A 20,805-nucleotide genomic window follows, 5' to 3' on the forward strand; every position below is an offset into this window, starting at 1 on the left:
TTCAACTCTTCAAGAACTTCTGAAAGAACCGCAGAAACGTGTCCATGAGGAATGCTCTCAGATGCAACATTTTGTGGTTTTCCCCCTCAGTTCAAGTCCTACATGTGCAGTGCACTGAAATAGTTAACTTCCAAGTGTATGAAAATGATTTCATAACTACAGACTTTTATAAAAGGCTGGGATGTGGGTTTTCTACATCTGCTAATGGGTTTTGTGGCTGTAATGCTATGGCAATCCAAAAGGCTCTTGTTATGTGACAGCTTCAATAGAAATAACACAATCCTCCTTGTATTAGCGAAATATCTTAAAATTTCTAAAAATAATCTAATATTTGTTTAGATTTCTGATCTGTATTGTATAAATCTATATTTTAAGTTTGAAAAGGAAAGTAGTACTTGACATCTGTCTTTCAGCTCTATGCATGTTGTATTTGTCAGGTGATACTATTCCACAAGATCTTTTTTTTTTTGATGTAGTACTTCCAGTTTGTAAAATGCAAGGCTTTCTGTACTGACTTTTTTTCCCCAACATTATTCTTTCCCTTTTCATTTTTCTTTCTGTTACACAAATGGAATGCATTGAAAAAAAAAGCCTGAAATTTGTTCTCTCACAGCTCCTGTTAGCATATTAAAATTGCCCTTCTTTAGAACAATAAGTTATGTGTAGTTGTACAAACACTTTACATAGAAATGGACAGACAATGATATTCGGGTTACTGAACTTTAAGTCCTGTTAAAATTAGTTAAGTTTTAAGACATATTTCTGATACTTCAATGAGATTTTATAGCTTTGGTGACAGCAGTGAGACAGCTTTTACTCGGAAATTGTCACGTTAATGAACAGCACTGCTTTGTATCAGAGTTGTTTAAGAATGTACACTTGTCCTTTGAATGTACTATCCAATTCTTTACTTGCAAAGTGTTTTAGCAGTAGAGATATCATAGATATAAAACCAGGAGTAGCATAGATAGCATAAACTTGCTGTAAATATTTCCTCTTTTTAATATCAATGTCAGAATAACCATATTAAATCTAGAAACTAGACACATAACAGTTGTCTCTTTTGAGGAAGCCAAGTTTGATTTTTTTTTCTTTTTCTCTAGTGTTATTTTGTTGCAGGTTAGAGGTCTAAAAGGGAAGGTAAAGTTGAGAACAAATATGTCAAAGTGTGTAATTTCATTATCTTTACCCTTTTACATTCAGGTTTTTCCAATCAGATATTTCTATACAGCAATATGCATTTTTTCCACTTTGCTTAGGCTGTGTTTTATTCTGCACTGGTGTCTTCGGTAGTTCTGCTGCTTTCTCTATAATCATATGTAAGTATTTCTGAGATAAAAATAGATGTTAACAAATGCAAATAAGAACTTAAGATTGAAGTAACATGTGATACCCCAAATTAAAATGAATAAGTTATCATGGTGTTAATATTACTTGACCTTTGCTGGTTCCTTTTCTGCTTTTGTGAACCTAATTGTCCCATTTGGGTGGGCTCAATTTTAAAGAGTCTTTCCCCATATTCAACATAAGGCTGAAGGGAATGCTTTCATTCACGGATGAAAAAGGTCTGTATGCTCTAATGAAAATATCAGGCTATGGTAAAATATGGAGTGTTTAATGACAAGTGACAGGTTCAATAAAAACTCCTTCCTTTAGAAGAGCCCTCTGCTTATAGCCTCCCTCTCTCAAGGATTTCAACATTTTGGTTTCCTGGAAGTAAAATTTACCCAGGACCACATTGCAATTTGTTAGTTATGGAGACCTGTCTTCTCTAAAGACTCTAAAGGGCACTGCTTTCTAATTGATTACAAAAAATTAAACCTGAGAGGAACATAGATTTTTTTTTATGCAACCATTGTTGGCTTTGGGGTCAGGACACACAAGCACCAATTTCAGATAATTTTGGTCTTGGTGGTTTTGGCTGGAATTAATAATAAGACATTATGAAATGCTTAAAAATATATGATCTGCATGTTCTTTGGTTGACCGTCTGCAATCCAGTCAAATAAACACGCTCCCAAGCACATATTCCACTCCTCCTCTCTCTGTCCCTAACAGGCATGTGGTTTCTTTCTTCCTGAGTCCAGTAACAAAATGTTCGTTTATTCAGAAAGCTCCGATGATGGAAATTTGGTATTTTGGGGAGTGGGGGAAGAATGAAAACCATAATGTCTCAATTCTAGTGAGCTGGATAAATGGGTTTCCAAATTTGTCTTTTCCTCCTGGGTTCCCTTAAACCTCAATTCTCCAGGGATCTGAGAGGTTAACGAGTGTCTGGTCTATAAACAGGATAAAAAAAGAGGCTCTTGGGCTGGTGTAGAAAATTTTTGCTTCAAGAAACTAAAGCTTGGCTATTGTGAAAAGGAACTGATATGCTATCTTTTTGTAGAGACGTAACATTTACTGAATTTTCAAGATACTTGAATGGGAACTTGAAACTAATATTTGGAAGGTAGTATGTGTATTTTCGTGTCCTATCCCTCCAGCATCTTCCAGAGTTTTCAGGAGGAATTTTCAAAATATTTTGTGTCTGGAGTTGTCTACTGTTGTATCTATATTTCAGCAACTATCCAGCAATCAAGCAAATTGCTGCTGATGAACTGCATATCCATAAGCTGTGTAAAATATATTTGGATGCTTTAATACACAGCTGTAACACTGAATAAATTTAGTAATTGTTTTTTTACACACCCATGTTTGAATAATTTAATATATAGTTCATAATCCACAATTTATATGCAAAGAGGCAAATATATGCTGTTGTTTTTTTTCTCGTGATTATATAATTCCTTTATGTATTGAGTATTCAATAAGAAAAAATATACTTATTGTGAAAAGAACTGAATTACAGACTAAACAGATTTGGAGTTTTGAGGGGGAACCTTTTGTTCAGTTATGATTTTACCTGGATAAAATGGAATAGTAATCAAATTGCCTTCTCACCAAATGAACCTTCTGAATTCTTCACATATCAGGAACTGTTTGTAATGAGGCACCATAGCATGTACATACAGTTGGTATAGAATTCAAAACTCTGGAAAGCCAAGTGAAGCCCAATACATTTGGTCTTAAATTACTGGAGAACTTCATCCTGACATGCTTATTGAATTTTGAGGGTAGATAGCTAAAGTGTTTTAGTCTGATCTGTTGATGGTAACATGGCGTGATGAAGGAGAAGATGGTTTGTCTTCTTTCAGTTGTTAGTAAAGAGAGATCATGCTTCCCTAATTAATCAATTAACTTGCTTTTGGACAGTATATATAAAGCTACTGAAGAAACAATTTAAACAGATTTAAAGAAAAGCTCTCCAAACTTGAAGTTCAAGATTTCCTCCATAACTTAGTAGGTATCATCAGCTTTGAAGCAAATTGGTTATGCTAGGTAAAATGGTGTTACATGTTTTTCTAGGATAAGTGAATTTCAAGTGCTGAGTTCCTGGCTAATTTCTCTTCCATATAGACCGCTGACATATCGAATTCCAACCTAGCCTGCCAGCTAAGTGGAGTGTACTTTCTTTATCCGTTGGATAGTACAGCTCAACATGTTAAGGCCCATGAAACTGTCAGATACTCAATTTCAGCCTGGTAGAAACCCATTTTTCATGCCATCTTGCATCTACAGGTTTTATTACAAAAAACAATCTGACCTATCAGACGTATTTTCTCACTGAGCTCAGGTCCACCTTTGTGAATTACTCAGATCAAAATGTTCTTTCTCTTTCCCTTCCTCTCCCAGTATTTTTTAGGTGCCTCCTCAGAAAGAAGTCTGGGCCTTAGTGGATCCACTGTTAGTGGATAGTTCTCAGTATTGCCCAGCTTTGAAGGTGTCATTCTTGCCTGGGTCTGACTAGGTGTCATTATCACATACTCAGGTGTCTCAAGTCTCATTAAATAGTATATTCAATTCTAGGTTATCCTTCTGTCCTCTAGAACAGAGCCCCTAGCATTGAGAGAATGTGAAGTCCCTTTGCAATTCAGTTTTTAAGAAATTCATTGCCATTTTTGAAGGGCTAACTTTTCTTGTTAGTCACTGTATCATTCCACAGCTTACCACAAAGGATGGAACTTAACATTGTTTTGAGTTCTTTATAATAAAGCAAAACCATGATTCTAAGTTCACACATAGTCTGAATGGGATTTGTACTGTCTGGCTTCCAGTATTACACAGAACTTTTGTTAATGAAAACACAACAGATATGAACAAATACTTAATTTAAAGGACAATCATGGCTCATAAAAATCTTAATGGACGACTGTATGCAAATTATTTCTCCTTTTAGATTTGGGCTATGCAATGGTAGCCAGTAAGTAGCTTGGGGATCAATTGACCCTCCATCCCTTTTTCTGACACATTCTGTGACAGCTGGCTATGCATTAGAAAACCAACTATGCTTATGCAGTAGCCACTTTAATATGCATCATGCTTTGTTAGTGATGTAACATTCCAGTAGTAATTTTAATTTCCGTCAGCTTTTACAATATGTTACAGAAAATACAATGTTCCACAAACATTGATTATTTTTAGGGTTTTAATTTTCAGCACACTGTACAGTTGTTGTAGACACAAGCAAACATTTAACCCTGGCAGATGCCTGGAGAAAAACTAGGTCTTGTTCTTATCATGTCATAACTCTCTCTGTCAAGAGAGCTTTTCCTAACTTTCCTGGATGTCTGGGAGAGGTTCCAAAAATGATGACCTTTTAGCAAAGCTTGTCATGACTTAACGTGAGGGGAAGTTTCTATTTGGGGATTACTTTGAATTTTAGCCTTTTTTCATGAATTAAAAATTCATAATTAGGCATGCCTGGATTCCAGTTGCATCAAAATAGTAGTACACATAAAAATGAGCTTCTAGCTAAATGGGAAAATTCTATTTTCTCTTTTGAAGTAATGAAACACAACTTTATTTCAAGGAAGATCATGAAGACTTGCTAACATTGTCAGAAGGAAAACAGGAGAAGGTAGCAAAAACATCTTGATAAACAAAAAGGACTGAAGTCAAGTTCTGCAGCATCTGCTCAGATGAGGTCCCATTATTAGGAGCATTAGTACTATTCAACTCTTAGACTTTTACACACAGATCTGAAGGACTTTGTAAGACAGTGGGTCTTCATTTACTAAAAGGAAGCTCATCAAGACAACCTGTAATGCTCATTAAGCCTCAGGAGTATTTATCTGTGTCTGTTTATAATACTAGTTCTCCCGGTTTTCTGTACAAAAGTCTGATATCTGTATTTCCAAATCACTGCATACAGACAGAGTATATGGTAGTGTGGGTGACCATTAAAAAATGTAAATTTATCTATCCCATTTCTGAATTTTCTAGTATTCCTGAGATTTGATGTTTTAGCATTCTTACAATGTGAGCTATGAGCCATGAGCAAATTGTGGTGACAAGTTTTAGTCAAGTTCTAGGAAAAACATTTTTTTCTGATGAATATTTACAAGGTCTGAATAACCTTATTGTTGCTCTTGTGTGCAGTGTTGCACGTTGAAGCAACAACAGAAATAATATACTTTTGAACAGAAAAATGATTGTCTCAGGAATGTATTTCTCTGTTGCAATACAAATTGTTTGTGTTAAAGGAGGGAGATGTGTGTTTTTCTTCCCACTGAAATTGATTATACATTTTTGAATATTGGAATACATATATGGCCTTATTCTTAGATTTGCTATGGCAGTTTTTATAGAGACAGAATCTGTCATTTCTCTATAATAGACGTTTATGCCATTAAAGAATTGTTAAGGAATTGCCTTCTTCTGTATTTGACCAGATGAGAGCACTCCTTGCAGAGTACTTGTTACTGTAAAGTTTACAGAAACTAAGCCTGAGAACAGACTTGACATTTAGAATGGATCAGTGTCTCCCTGGACAGACACTCCACCATCTGCTCTGTTTGTTTTCACTTTACAGTTTAGTTTACCATACATTTATTATGTTCAGGCTAGATGTAACACACTGCCTTCATTTCTTTAAAAAAGATGAACCATGTTACTCTGTCTTCTTATATAATGTAAAAATGCTCTGCAGTTTTGAACAGACAGCTGGAAAAAAGTCCTGAAAGTCACTACTTACAACTTGAATTAGGCAGTCTCCCAATTATTCCAATGTTTCCTTAACTGCAAATTGAGATTTGTAGTGAGAGAAAGCTATTATAAGGCTTGAGAGTTTTTCATAGAGGAAAGAGGACTCCCTCCATCCTTACATTTCCCTGTGATCCATCAGGAATATTATTCTCCAGACACACTTTCACCCAGTCCTTACTGCAGAAACATTAGGTGTCAGTGGAAGAAGAAACCTGTTATTTGTACTCTTGTTGCCTGTTTGGCAAAGAGCAGCATTGGTACCCATTATAATATGCCAGAAACTAAGTACTGTGAAGACTGGACTGCTGAGTGTGTGCCAGCAACCTTAACCACTAGATGTTTTTTGCAAGTTTTTTTTTTTTTTTTTTCCAAGATTAGTATCTGAGTTCAAACTCCTTTCCTAAAAACTGTCAGAGAGATTAATGTAACTGTTGACAACATGGTGTGGTTCCTGTGAGGAGGTCTCTCCTGAGAGCAGAAAACACTGAGGGCCAGATTTAAGCCAAACAATAGGAGTACATTCAAGGGGAAAAACAGCTCTCTTTTCACTTTGGTGTTTTATTTCATGAGCCTGAGAAATGGCAATAAATTTGCATTTTCCTTTTTTTTCTTTTTTTTCCTCATTCTTTCTCTGTTAGGCTTTTTTTTACTTGCTGTGTTGAAAATTGTTTCTAATTCATCTCTGCCTGGGAATAAAAAATGTTCAATTGCTGCCACTCATTTCATAGTCTCATTGGTGAGTAAAGATGCAATTCTGCCTTTTACTTGGCTTGACCAACAGAAAAGAAGTGGGGATAAGGTGATGCTGGGAACCTAAAAACAATGTTCATAATTTATTTTAAAATCATAATGATATACATGGATTATTTTTTTAATATGATCTGTACCTGTGGCAACAAGTGCTTTGGCATTTCCTCTGATTGATTTCACATAGTAATAAACCTGATTCATTTCATTCTAATTCAGTATTATTCCTTAATCTTGCTTAGCAAGGTGCCCAAATTGCTGTCGTTCTTAAAATACTCTTTGTTTTCCTGTAGAAATAAGCCTATTCTGCCTTTAATGAGCACTTTCCCTATTGAATTTTCCTCTTCAGTGAAATGTTACACACTCTACATACATATATGAACAACTACTCTTACTGTGATGTGCAAATATTATCTGGCATTGAAGTTTAGGCTGCAAGTCATGTATTCGTAATTGACAGAAGGCTGTGAAATACTTAGCATCAGTCCTTTCAGCTATTGAATTTTGAGATACAGTGGGATCTGAATACAGGTGGTGGGAAAAAATCACACCTCTGTTCATATCACTTAGTCTTTTACTGATGATTAAAGCATTATCTTCTTAACATTCTAGAAAATGTCTGTTCAGTTAAAATTTGCCAGCAAATTCAGTTGAGGATGTTGTGTTTTTTTTCCCCACAGAATCATTTCATAAGATCATTTAGGTTGGATAAGACCTATCAATTCTAACCTTCAACCTAACACTACAAAGTCCACCACCTAAGCATGCCTCTAAGCTCCACATCCACACATCTCTTAAATACTTCCAGGGATGGGGACTCCACCACTTCTCTGTGCAGCTTTTTCTGTTGCCTAACAACCCTTCCTGTGAAAAAGTTCTTCCTGATATTCAACCAAAACCTCCCCTGACACAACCTGACATCACTTGCCAGCTGAAAAAGGAGACTAACACCCACCTCATTACAACCTTCTTTCAGGTATTTGTAGAATGTGATGAGGTCTCCCCTGAGCCTCCTCTTCTCCAGACTGAGCAACCCCAGTTCCCTCAGCCACTCCTCCTGAGTCTTGTTTTCTGGTCCCTTCAACAGCTTCAGTGCTCTTCTCTGAATGCATTCCAGCAACTCAATATCTTTTATCGCTGATGCTCTAAATCTTAAGTCTTGATGTCCTTGAGCTCAGATAGTTTTCCAAAGCCAGGCATGAAGAGAGGTAGTAAAAGCTAATGGAATTCAGTGTCCCAACAACACTCATCTGTGCCCTTCTTATGCAGAGCTTTCTTTTCTATGCCAATCACCATGCTTGGACCTCTCTCTTCCTCCTTTTGAAGAACCATTGAATGTTCTTAAACTGTAAACAATTGTTGCATTGTAAGTTCATATGTCTTAATGTCCTAGATCTATATGGTACAGTTCTTTATGTTGAGGTAATGTACCTGGTCAAAATGGCTAATGTAACATTTTCTGTAAATGAGGCTAAATTTCTGAGTTATATTAATTGATTCTCAATACTTATATAAAAGATAAACTGTATAGTTCCACAAGTATCTCATAACTATAAGTCATCAATAAATTGGCAAGTGTAATTCAGTTTGAGAATGTATTAATATGTCAGGAGAAACAATCTTAAGTATAGGTGTACAATGGCAGGTTCTGATCTAGCTGTGTTAATATTTGACAACAATCTTGTAATTAGAATAAAAATTTTCGTGAAAATATTGGTTACCAAAATTATTAAAATAAAAAAAACACACAACAATGTTGAGAAGTACTAAAGGACAAAACAAAAAATATCAGTATGCCAATAAGTACATCAGCAGTGCATTCACCTCTTGAATAATGGGTAATGATGTGGGCTGTCCACCTCAGAAAGCACATAGTGAATGTAGAAAAGTTAAAGAAAAGGAGAAAAGTTACCAACATAAGAACAAGCTTCCATTCAAACAGATATTAAATAAATTTAAACACTTGAATGTGGAAAAGAAATGAGTGAAGTCAGGAGCCAGGGAGGTTTTTTGCAACGTTGCAGGCTGAGAACAATAGATAATTTTGGAATATTTAGGACTAAAGAAAAATAATAACTATTTTTCTCCTTCCTCTGATCTACTTCAGGCATTTATAGAAACAGTAAAAATGTCATACAAAAATGAAGAATATCTCAGAATGTGAAGAATTTACACTTTCTCATCCTTTTGGTTTTTATACAACTGAATTGCTGTGGCAATTTTTCTGCATGCTGTGGTGCTGTTGCCTGTTCAAATCATATTAGGAGTGTAGCAGTGAAAATATATCAACAAGAAGCTTTTCAAATACTTCACTTTCAGTATTTTCAGCTCATGATTTTCTCATTAGGTTAATACCTAAAATTCCAGTTTTCATCTTTTTCAGTATTGTGTTTTTATCTGCGGTATCTAACTGGTTTAGTGTTCCATACTTGCATATGAATTGACTATTGCCACGCAGCTAAATAGTCATTTAGTTCTTCAGTCTTTCTTGCCTATTCTTTTTTTAAAGATTGTTACTGTATCCAAGTCAGAAAGATGTACCAGTGAGCAAGAAACATCTTGGAATTCCACATAAAGATGAGGTCATACCTAACTTTGTCATGAAGATTATAGGCTGAAAATCATTCTTTAAAGGGTTTCTGGTTAGTAGCATAATTCACATTGACTTAGATGACCTTTGACCAGGATTCAGACAGAACAAAACTTAACTAAAAGTCATCATTTTCTGTTTTCTCAGAAAAGAACATAAGAAATTCATTTTTTAAATGAGCTGTTATGTTTTTCTCTTTTCTTTACCTAGTCATTTTAAAGTTGAAAAACTGTTTATTTTGGGACAGTATTAATCATTATTGTTGAGTTGTGTAATAAACAATAGGTTAAAGTACATGACAGATTTGTTTTTTAAATACATAAACATGTTCATTTCCTGTTTGCAAATGTATCCTTAGATTTTCATGTGCGATAAAGCTGATCTGTGCAGTTATTGGTAAAGAAGAAGAGAGAAGAAAAATAAGTTTTTAATATTTTAAGCAAATATTTCCCTAAATCAGTATATATGTTTGGTTAGCAGCTGAATTCAGCATGTACTGAGACAGATCTTTTCCTTGAAATTAACTTCATTTGGTGCATCTGGCATCCAGAGGGATTGCGGGTAGGCTGGGGTGTTGTGTTCCCAGATGGTGTGAGACCCACTGATGATTTAATTCTGACATGTGAAATGGTATTGATCATCTCTTGTTTGAAGCTGGGGAGGTAGGAGAAGGTCTGCATGGGGTGAAAGTAATTACAGCTTTTTTACATTAAGTAAAATGAATAGTGGTTAGCATTTGCATCTCACTAAACTGTTAGTCCTATCCAGGAACTGATGGCTGCTTTAAAGGAAACAGTTCTGCAGTCAGAGCACAAATACAATAGCTATTCTACTCTGATGAAAATCAAGAAACGGGTATCAGAGACTAAAATGAATGTGCGAGACAGGAGGTAACTTGCAGGAATTCCCTTCTAATTTGAGAAAAAAGAGAGAGTTTCAGTGGAATCAACTGCTGGGTAAACATTTCCTCAGTGGTGGTGTATCACTAGCATTTTTTGTCGAATGTTCAGCTATGAAAAAAAGAGAGAAGCGTGCTCTTGTGGCTGGCTGTCCAAGCATGCTGCTTCCGCTGCTCTTTTCTGCTGAATAATTGAAAATGAGCAAAGAAAGGCAGGTTTTACAGCTACTGTGATATATTAGTACAATTATGATGACAGGACTGATGTTGTGAAGGAGAGTTCAGAGGAATAAAGGTATATCAAGGGAATAACTTACAGGTTCAAGCTTCATATTAACAGTGCGGTTAGTTAAAACTGTCACTGTTTTTTGCTGTAATCTCATATGTATTTAGGTGCCTTGAGTCATAATATTGATTTGTGTATGAAGAAGAAATCTTTTTGTAGTAGCGTTTCCCCAATTAGCCTCTCACAGAAAAATAAAAGAGAAATGTATTGCTTTTGCTCACTTCAAAACACTTTCACAGCAGTATTGTCAGCCTCAGGTCTCATTCCAATAGTCAGTGCAGTGACCCACCATGGTTTTAAAGAAGCATAGACTCTGTAGGTTTTAAAAAATACAAATGTGGTAATTTGCAACAGCTGAAGTAAATGTTAAAGCTGTTGGCACCCTACATGAGCTGCTAAATGGTAAACCTGGTTGTTAATATTGGCGAGGTTCTTTAGTCTGTCTAGGTTGTTACTAATGAAAAGTACATATACAAAATCAACATACCTGTCTGATTACTGCGTTTGGCACGCCAGACTTAGAGTAGTAACAGGAAAGAAGTGTCAAAAGCGTGGTAGCTATCAGTAAGAGAAGTTGCCGGTTTCTCATAGATTTAATCTCTTATGCCTTTCACTTTTAGGCCTCTCTGCGTAATGCTGTCTGTTGGGCCTTTTCTTCTTCTTCCTCTCCATCCTCCTTCAAGTAGTGTATAAATAATCTAGACTGCAGTGGAATTCCACTTCAGTTTCAGAGAGAGAGATTGGAAGTACAGAGCTTTAGGGTGGACATAATTAAACTCATATTGATTTATTAGATAATAAAATAATATTGATAAGATCCTTTGTTACTGTAACCCACAAGCTCTATGTATTTCAGATTGCTGCTGATGTTGAACAAAACTGCTGTATATATACTGGAAACACTTTTTGAAAATAACACAGCTGTGAGTGAGAGCACATAAAATATGTTGGAAGAAAAAAAAAAATGAATGGCTGGCACCATTCACACATTTTGTGTACATGTATAGTGCTCAGAAACATTTCTAGCCCCTTTCAGGAAATAATGATAGGTACGAGTTTTACTAAGCACTTCATATGTGTTCAAGAAACAGACAATGTGAGAAGTTTCTCTTAACTAAGTTTTTTTCCTTGCGAAGCTTTCTTTTGATTAACTTTTTTTCCTACTTTTTGTTTCCCATTCATTTAAAGTGGATCCATTAATAGTAATATGTATCTGGGTATTATCTGTTGCGATGTGTCTTTACCATTGATATTTTTCTTGGCTTTTGTTCTTCTTCCACGTGAATGTGTTGTAGGGAACAAGGTGTGCTTGTTTTGCCCTTACAATTGTAAATGTGTTACATACAGAACACTATTTACATCTTGATATACTTCAAAATTGTTGCTTTCAATATCTTTTAGTGTTAGTACCATTGTATAGCATTCTCACTTCTGTATTTGTTTTACTGATTCTTTGTGACATAAACATTTAAGAACAGAAATAAGTGCACATAACTTCCAATAGATTAATTAGTTCCGTATTCATTTTCTTAACGTGAAGAGAAGAGCATGGTGTGTTTCTTTTCTTACAGATGCCTAACACACCAGTCAGCTTCTACGTAAGTAATCTTAACACCCAATATGCTTCCCATCATAAACTTGTCATGATGTCTTACAGACTTATTTTACTATCTACATATTTTTATTTTTTCCTTAGTAGCCATGAGGACTTCCTTAAGAGCCGTGAAGTAGACATTCATGAGGACTTTGTGCAGGGTAGAACAGACATATGGCTGTTTTCATTACCGTGCATTTTATAAAATATGCTCAAGCACAGAAGTTAATGATTTTCTTTCAAGTGATTGTCCATACACGTAACACTTAAATTGTGCGATCATCCCATGTACAAGAGCAGATATTGTCAGCAGCATCTTTTATAGCTCTACATCACTCTTCTGTGTCCTCCCACTCTGCAGCAGTGATACCCAAAGGACAACGCTGTCCAAACACCACTCCATTTTTCTACTACCTTTCTCTTTCAAAACAAAAAAATCACAGGCCATTTCTCACAAACTGTTGGCTTCCTTTCACAGTGAATTTTAGTGCACTAATTCAATTATCATTTGTGTGTTGGAAATAATTTTTCATCAATATTCTCTTTCTGCAAGAAAAATACTTTTTGTTCTTTCTGCAACTGATGATCCGCAAATGTACATATGCTCTAGATGTACGTGTCTTCTCGTTTTTTGTTATGGTACTCTCAAGAGAATGTGTTCAACCCCTTCTGCTGTCCCTCATGTTTGTAAGGCTGTGGCTAGCTTCATCACACTTCCCTCTCAACCCCTAGTGGAATTAAATTCTTCTACTGCAATTTTTCTTCTTTTGTCTCCTGAAGTTATTTTTCTGCATTTACGCAACATGTCAGGCTTGATTTCTAATCCACATGTCTTATTTGGCAGACATAATTTTTCAGTTGTCAACATATGTTGTCCTAATGAATCGGTCATTCTGCATCTCAGTCCCTGATCTCACCAATGATACGGAAACATTGGTTGAGGATCTCCTACTTGGCAGTTCTCTTCAGCTCTCAGACTTCTCCTTTCATTCAGAAACTCACGGTAACTATACATGTATATGCTGTTGCTATACTTCCAAATAAATCTTTTTTGGCTCACTTTGTGAGAGACAGGGACTTGGGAGGCAGCTATATGCAACACTGATACTAGCATTAGAACTTGTAGTTCCCATTCTGTCAAATCCACTGTTTGCTCGTGTCCAGCAATATATAAAGTACCAGCATCTCTGTTGCTATGTTTTCAGAATCTTTAATATCGGGTCTGTGTTTATTTGTGGTTCATGAACATCCTTGAACAAAGCTATAAACTACCCTAGACATGCTTCCCTCATTTGGAATTTACAAAGTCTTCTTTTATTCCACTCTTCAAGACAGCGTGTTTTTTTCTTTTATTGCCATATTCTTCAGCAAATGATAATGAATACAGAGAGAAACAATTCACCACGGGCATCTCCTGCTTTGGATGAGTTGCTCAAGGACCCCAAGTGCTCTTTTTGAACTGTATTCTATGATAACTACCATTCAGATAATGTACTATGGTGTTCTGTCCTTCAACATTTACCCAATATATATATGCTTGAAAGCCTACTAAGTCAAAATATTTTCTAATCAGTGTAAGAGAGATTTCTCCGTTTGTGAGCAACATTTTTTTTTCATGCTTTTCTTGTTCAGAGACTTCTAAAAGTAGTTTATCAACATGTGGAACCAAATGAAGGAAATTCACCATGTACTCTTGAGCTTTAAAGTAACTATGATTATTTGCTTCTGAAATCAGATGAGACTGTAATACCTTCTTTTGGTACTACAGCATTGTATGTTCACTTCAAGGTTCAGGTCCTTCTTGAAAAGGCCTGCAGGTTTTTACAAATATTTTTTTTCAAAGAAAAAAAACAGTAAAGATTCATTAACAAATTGATTATCAATTGCAAAATTCTGGAGTTCAGCCTTCTGATTTTGTCATAGCATCTTTCCTTCTGGGTTTGGCAATGCGGTAGTGCAATCAGCACTGCAGTATTGTGTTCTTCATTTCTCATCTATGAAAGCCCAAAAGGCAAAATCTGAATGATTACACATATTATGGGTTTATATGAGAATGGTCTTGCCCTGACTAGGTGATTGGCTAGTCCTAGAAATATTTTTAACAGTCAAAAGAAGCAGTTCACTGGTTTCACAAACTGTTAACTTATCTTTCCCAAGAGTTAACTGGAGAAATCCGTCTTAATTTCAATTCAAAGAGTGAAATTAAGCAATAAAGACTTCTGTGAATCTAGTTCAAGACACGATTACGAAGAAGTTTGCCAGGATACCTCATACTTCATTGAACCTAAATGCTTTGGTGAAAACTTCCATCCTATTTCATGCATTTTCACAAAGCTTCATGTCAGATTACACATTACATGAATGCAGAAAAGATTAAATTGATACATTCTTTTAATATGCATCACTTGGACATCCTACCACTTCCTTCCTGAAGTGAAAGAAAAAGCCCAGAAATGTGTGTCAGTCACACCTCCTTTTCCTTTCAGGCCCTAAGATGGACACGTATTGGAATGGGTTTTGCTTACAAATCAGCTACGGGATCATAGTAATTTGTAGCAAAAATGTGTATTGGAGCTGAACTCTTGGCAATCCCACAGTGTCGACTGGGTTTTTCATTTTCATTGTGGTGTTACCAATGAGCATAAAGGCAGAGCGATCTCCCCTGTCCTGGTTTAATTCCCTCTCTGCCATGGCCTCTCACACTTACGGAACTTGGGAGCAGAGTTAAGGGAGAGTCACTGAGATGTAGGGTAGGGAATACATCATGAAGAATCCAGGTAGTCTACAGGTAAGTAACACTTTTTTTCTTTCTTTGTAGTCACATGTATAAGTTTCATGAAAGGAGATTGCTATGATCTATCATTCTGCAATTTTATTAAAATAAACTTGCCCTCTTTGTCACGACTATTGTATATATGAAGCAACACAAGTTGTACTCTAATCCTCTACTTCAGAGGATCAATCCATTTCACCATTGGGGTTACCTACTTTAGCAGCATATGAAAAATCATGAGATGACAGTTATCTTTTTCCTGCAGTTAAAAACTTTATTATCACAACCTCGTCATCTGGATAGGGCGTATTTGTATCCTGTTCATGTTGAAAGATTTCAGATCTCTGTTCCATTCTAAAGCTGTTATTTTGTTCCTATTTGGTAGGGTGGGGTGTGTTTTTTTGTGGTTTTTTTTTTTTTTGGTCTGTTTTGTTTTGTTTTTGAGTTTGCCAGAACTATTTGTAGAATTAAAAATCAAAATCTTCTATTTCCATAGAAAACTCTCAGTATAACTTAGTAGGCAGTGGTCATTATGATTAGCCCAGTTCTTTCTCCAAATACTTGTAACAATAAGGATAAAATATTTAATGTAATTAAAAAGAGGAAAGCAGCAGCACAGGTTGAAGGTTAACACGAGCCTATCATGTTTTAGATTTTAGAGCCAAACAGTTGGGAAAATATTGCTGGTACATTAAAAGGCAAATGCTCTTCTTTACTTTTTCTCTATTTGGTTTGAAACAGCAGCTTGTATTAAAAATAAAAATATCAAATACTGATTATTTAAGCATGGGAAAAAAAAAAGAGTTGGAAACAAATTAATTATTTAAAAGTCTCCTGAAATTATTCTGCATTTTGGAGTCCTTCTGGTGTCTGGCTAAGCAGCAATCTTATGCTCCACCCAGACATGGATGTCATTTTGTAAGGTGGGTAGACCTATTGTGGCACCAAAAACGTATGCTCTCAGAGCTCTTTTGTTTATCTGAGATGGAAGATGAACTTTTGTAACTAAACTTACCTTACTGGATGGGTAATTCATATCAAACTGAAGTTTAATATCATCACTTGTAGGCATTTTTTTCTAAGTTAACACTTGTCTTTTTTTTTTTTTTTAACTTGCAAATCTTGAGCCTATATGTACAATCACATTTAATTTATTATATATGACTACTGATTTTTCAAGTGCAGGTAGTGCAGTACTGTCTTGAACAGTTTTGGTACCATCAATTACTCTTCCCCCTGTCCCTAAAGGATTTATCTGTCTGAACAGAGCGCTCTACTGTGTCAAATTATCCTCTTAAATTTTTGCCTGTAATGAGGAAAAGTGGGCACACAGTACACGTTATAATGTTTTATTCTGCAATGTTATTTTAAAAGTTTCCATTTTACATGCAGCTGTTCAAACGAACCATTCCCACTTCAGTTGTTTGAAATGGAGAGATGCACTTTCACACTTCCTTGTCTGTCCATGAATAATACATCAAGAAGTACAGCTGATATTTCTCATGGAATGCAGATTGGCAAGTAAATAGTTTTCATGTCTGGCACAGTTAGTATTCTGTGCTGGGTGTTTTGTAAACTTTTTTGAATCTTCAGTTAGGCTAATCGTAACCATGAAGCGGTTTTGGAAGACTTTAGCAGTGTTTCAGAAGGATTCAGAAAGTATGAAAACATGTTCTGCAACTCTGATTTTTTGAAATGAAGTCTCTCCATTTGTTTCTTTAGAAATCAGCAATTACTTGCCCTGTGGTCCACTTTGGAAAGTATCCAACAGCGGAAAGCTGGTCCGTCTGCAAAGTGTAACAAATTTCTTCTGCCTTTGCTAGTGGTTGAATGCTAGCCTTCATCTACATAAGGGCAGGGGTGCCAGGGGTCTTGCATTAGTCTGATACAAAGCTTTGCATCTCAGCTGAAAGGTTGTCTTCAGAAGTGATAGTCACGAGACTGCCAGAAATGATGTTCATATGACAGTATCCCTGGTATCCAGAGTTTTAGGAAGCAGCAATTAAGGTATAAGGTTCATTCTTTAAACTCCAGTGACTGATTTTAGTGTTACGAAGGTTGCGAAGTTAACTTCTTCCAAGCTAGATGTCTTTTTTCCTTATTCTTTATATGGTGTGAAACGTGGAGAGAGTGGAAACTTTCTGTAAGGACAGAAAACTAAGGGGTAAATCTGGCAAAAAGTGAAATGCAAAAACCAAAGAGAAAAATATTTCATTCCTCCACTGTTGCTGAGATGGCTAAAAAATCTTTGTGTTAACTTAAACATGCGTTAATATCTGATCTGAACCATATGATCTAAACTGATCTGCAAGATGAGAAATGCAGAAATCTTCTGTCAAGCTGCTCCTTTCTGATGGATTTGTTAAGCAGCCATGCTCCAAGATGTTCACATATATCTGTCAGGATAGCCTGTTCTGCAATCTTTTGTCCAAGCCACTATAGCAGAGGCAGGAGACAGACATTTATTTCCTTAGCAATGCTAATAAGGAGGGTCTTCTAGACAAATAAGAATGCTGTTTAGTTTGTATATAATTTTTCGAACTTATTTTGCGTGTATAAACAAATTGAACAGTATATTTTCTGAGGAGAGTTACAGTTTTCTTCACTGGTCTTCGTACATGGGTTGGACTTCTGAACCTGCAACTGTGAAGATGCTCTTAACTGAAGGATGTATTTTAAGACTATCTTGATACTTGGATGTCTGAGGTTCAGACTTCCCAGATGAACCCTTCATACTTCCTTATTAATGAAAAACTTCCTTAAAGACTTATGTGAACAATGGAAAACTCCGTTGGGTTAATGTTTACTTTTCTCCCACTTAACCTGGAAATGGCAAATTGCAAGACCGCAGTGCTATGTTTCCCTTTGTACCATGACTGCTGCTGAATGTGTGAGCATATGGGCAATTCTGCGTGCCTGCTGCCTTCCCACCAATTCTGGCTACTCTCCTTCTTTGGAACTCCATACTAATCTTTATTTACAAACAAACCTTGCTTAGCTACGCTGCGCTGGTGATCTGACAAGACTGGTATGTCTGATGCAGAGGGCAAACACTCTTGCATTGAGGACCTGCTTTGCTAGCTTTTTTCCTTCTCTTTACTGTGATCTTCCTCCTATTCTTGCATTCCTTCATCTTTCTTTCCCTTGTGTGAAGATAACTTGCCTGCAGTTGCGCCTTGGTAGGGAGAAGCACATTTTGCTTGGCATAAAACTTGGTTGATTAAAAGGCTGTCATTCCAAACAAGTCTTCTTCACCTAGTCTCCCGTCATTTTCCAGGACAATCTACGTAAAAAGGATGATCGGATTGAAGAATTGGAAGAGGCACTCAGAGAAAGTGTTCAGATAACTGCAGAGCGGGAAATGGTGCTAGCACAAGAGGAGTCAGCCAGGATCAATGCTGAGAAACAGGTCTGCAATCTCATAAAGTCAACGGTAGTTCTCTTAGGAAACTAACCAGACAGTAAAGTACTGTTTCCCTTGCTTTACTGTGAAACACAGATGGTTTTCTTTGATGATCAGCTATCTCTGTTCAAATACACCATAACTGAACCCATAAAGTTTGCAAAGCATTCATGATGGTTTGTTTTTTGTAAGTGCTATTTTCTTGAAAATAGAAATATAAGGTATCCTGTGCTTTAAGATATTATTTTCCGTAATAATTCTTCTGACCAGTCTTCCCCATCATGTCTATCTTCCTACGTGTAAAGATATTTACACTCACTGTGTTGTTCATTGCACATATTTGAAGAAGCTTATTTTTATTAGCATGGCCATATGTGTGGACCGCAGCCTCGTGTCATTTACAGCTGCACAGCTACAGGATAGAGAGACAATTCTCTTGATTTAAGGCAAGAATACACAGAGAAAACAGACACTTGTGTGTTGAAGCTGCAGGTGTAAATTTCTATGCATTAATTTATTCTGTGCCACAGACTGGATAAAAGTATCATGTATGTGTCAGATTTTTAACCTCCATAAGTAGTCATTAAGAAACCACAACATATGTAGTGAATAAAATTTCTGTGAGCTTTTGATAAAGCTTTTGAGTAGAATAAGCTGAACCTGGCATTCTTACTGTGTGTTTTGTGAACCTCTTCAGTGTTTTTCCACAGTTACACTGTTCCTCACTTGACCATAATTAGCAAACAAGGAGCATTTGGTCAGTTACATTGCAATGACTTTTTCTGTTTGTTATTTAAATGAAAAAGATCAGACTAACTGCATTTTAAAAGATTCTGGATAACCTTATGGAGTTCACTTTAAAGACTGCCATCTTTCTAAACTTTTTTTTTTTAGTTGTTATAGAAATGTTACCTTGGTAGTGAATAGGACATCAAAGAATAGATCTCCTTGTAAGAAAAATATGTATCTCACTAAGGAGCAAGTTCTACGCTGAGATGCAAATTAACCAAAATAGCATGCAATTTGTTACCTAGGGTGTCATAATGTTTTAATTTCTTTGTTAGAGGACATTGACAATTGTACTTTTGGGCACACAGAAGCCATGTAGAATTCAACCTTTTGTGATGGCTATGCTATAGACGCAAAACAAGATGCATCTAGGGTTTAGTGAGTTTATGAGAGAGAGTTCTGAAGAAGGTTGTAGGCTGATTTTGTAGGTATTAGAAGTATCTGAAGTTAGGGAAATAATTACAAAGGTAAATGTAACTTGTAAATTTACACAAATATAATTATGGTGTTGGCTTGTATTAGTGGCTGATTACAGGTCATCTCAGTATTTAAAGTGAAGGGTGGGTGAAGTACAGTTTGTAGATGATGGGTAACTTATATTTGATTCCCTAGCAAAGAAGCATGCTACTAAGATTAACGCAGTAAAAGCTACAGACAAGTTTACTGCACAAATTGTCTCAATCTGCACAAGACTGCAGACTCAGAAACAAAAGAAACCCAGCCAAAGAATTATAGCAATATAGTGCAATTGGAAAACAGGTATTAGAGATATTCCATAAAATAAATTCTGCAAGTAAGTTTTTCACAATAACCTTTGTACAAGGATGTTTGAGTCAAAGATATCAAGATTAACAAAAATGTGACATCTGGTCCGTCCTAGATGAAAAGAAATGAAATAATGAGGAACGTTTCAGTCACAGGATGGAAAGGAGGGACAGGTGGGACTCATTTTTAGCCTGTTAGCATGAGCTCCTTATGGATGTCTGTCCACTGTGAGCTGTTAGCAGCAGGTTTATTGTGGAGAAGAGATAAGTCTGGGTTAGTAAAACAGGAAACTGTTATAGAAGTGAAATTTTATTTATACTTGAGACATCCTAAAACTAAAATATAGAAAGAAATTAGTGCTTAGGGAATATCCACAAATTTCAGTTTTGTCAGCAAGGAAACTTTTCAAACAATTCACCAGCAAAGCCTGATGCGAGGCAAACAATGAGGTCAGATGGTCAGAGCTTGGAGAAAATGGGGGGCAACTGGTAAATAGATTGAATGGGTCTACAATGTGAAAGATGAGGCAAGGCAGGGAACTGTGCAGTCTGAGGGTCGATAAGCCATGAGGACCACTGAGAGGCTGTGAGTACAGGAAGGGAGCCAAAAGAAGTAAGATGTGTGGGAAAAGATTGGTGGAATATGGTGGGCAATAGCATCGTAAACAGGAAAGAAATGTAGTAGTTAGGATGGAAGTGAAGAGGAGGAAGAAGGGTGGCTTGAAAGTAGTGGGATCAGAAGAGGAAAATCTCTAGTCCGTACCAGCGCTGATTATGACAACTGTGTCTTACTCCAGCAGAAGAACTAAGCCACCAGCTGTGACACACTGTGCTTTACAGAATATGACCAACAATGCAGTACAAAGGAAAAGTA

General features: G+C 36.2%; 1 protein-coding gene across 13 annotated transcripts in view; it reads left to right on the forward strand.

Annotated features, from left to right (window-relative positions):
- ERC1 (ELKS/RAB6-interacting/CAST family member 1) overlaps positions 1-20,805 on the forward strand; it is a 296,379-nt gene that overhangs the window by 162,061 nt on the left and 113,513 nt on the right. For 9 of the 13 annotated variants that reach the window (XM_032208161.1, XM_032208143.1, XM_032208178.1 and 6 more), the window contains one exon: positions 18,253-18,384. The exons of the other annotated variants lie outside the window; for them this stretch is intronic. In XM_032208161.1, the coding sequence (XP_032064052.1) occupies positions 18,253-18,384 (132 nt within the window). The remainder of the gene's footprint in view (positions 1-18,252; positions 18,385-20,805) is intronic. 13 annotated transcript variants of the gene reach the window in all.

Source organism: Aythya fuligula, chromosome 1 (genome assembly GCF_009819795.1).
Source record: "Aythya fuligula isolate bAytFul2 chromosome 1, bAytFul2.pri, whole genome shotgun sequence".
Taxonomy (NCBI): Eukaryota; Metazoa; Chordata; class Aves; order Anseriformes; family Anatidae; genus Aythya; species Aythya fuligula.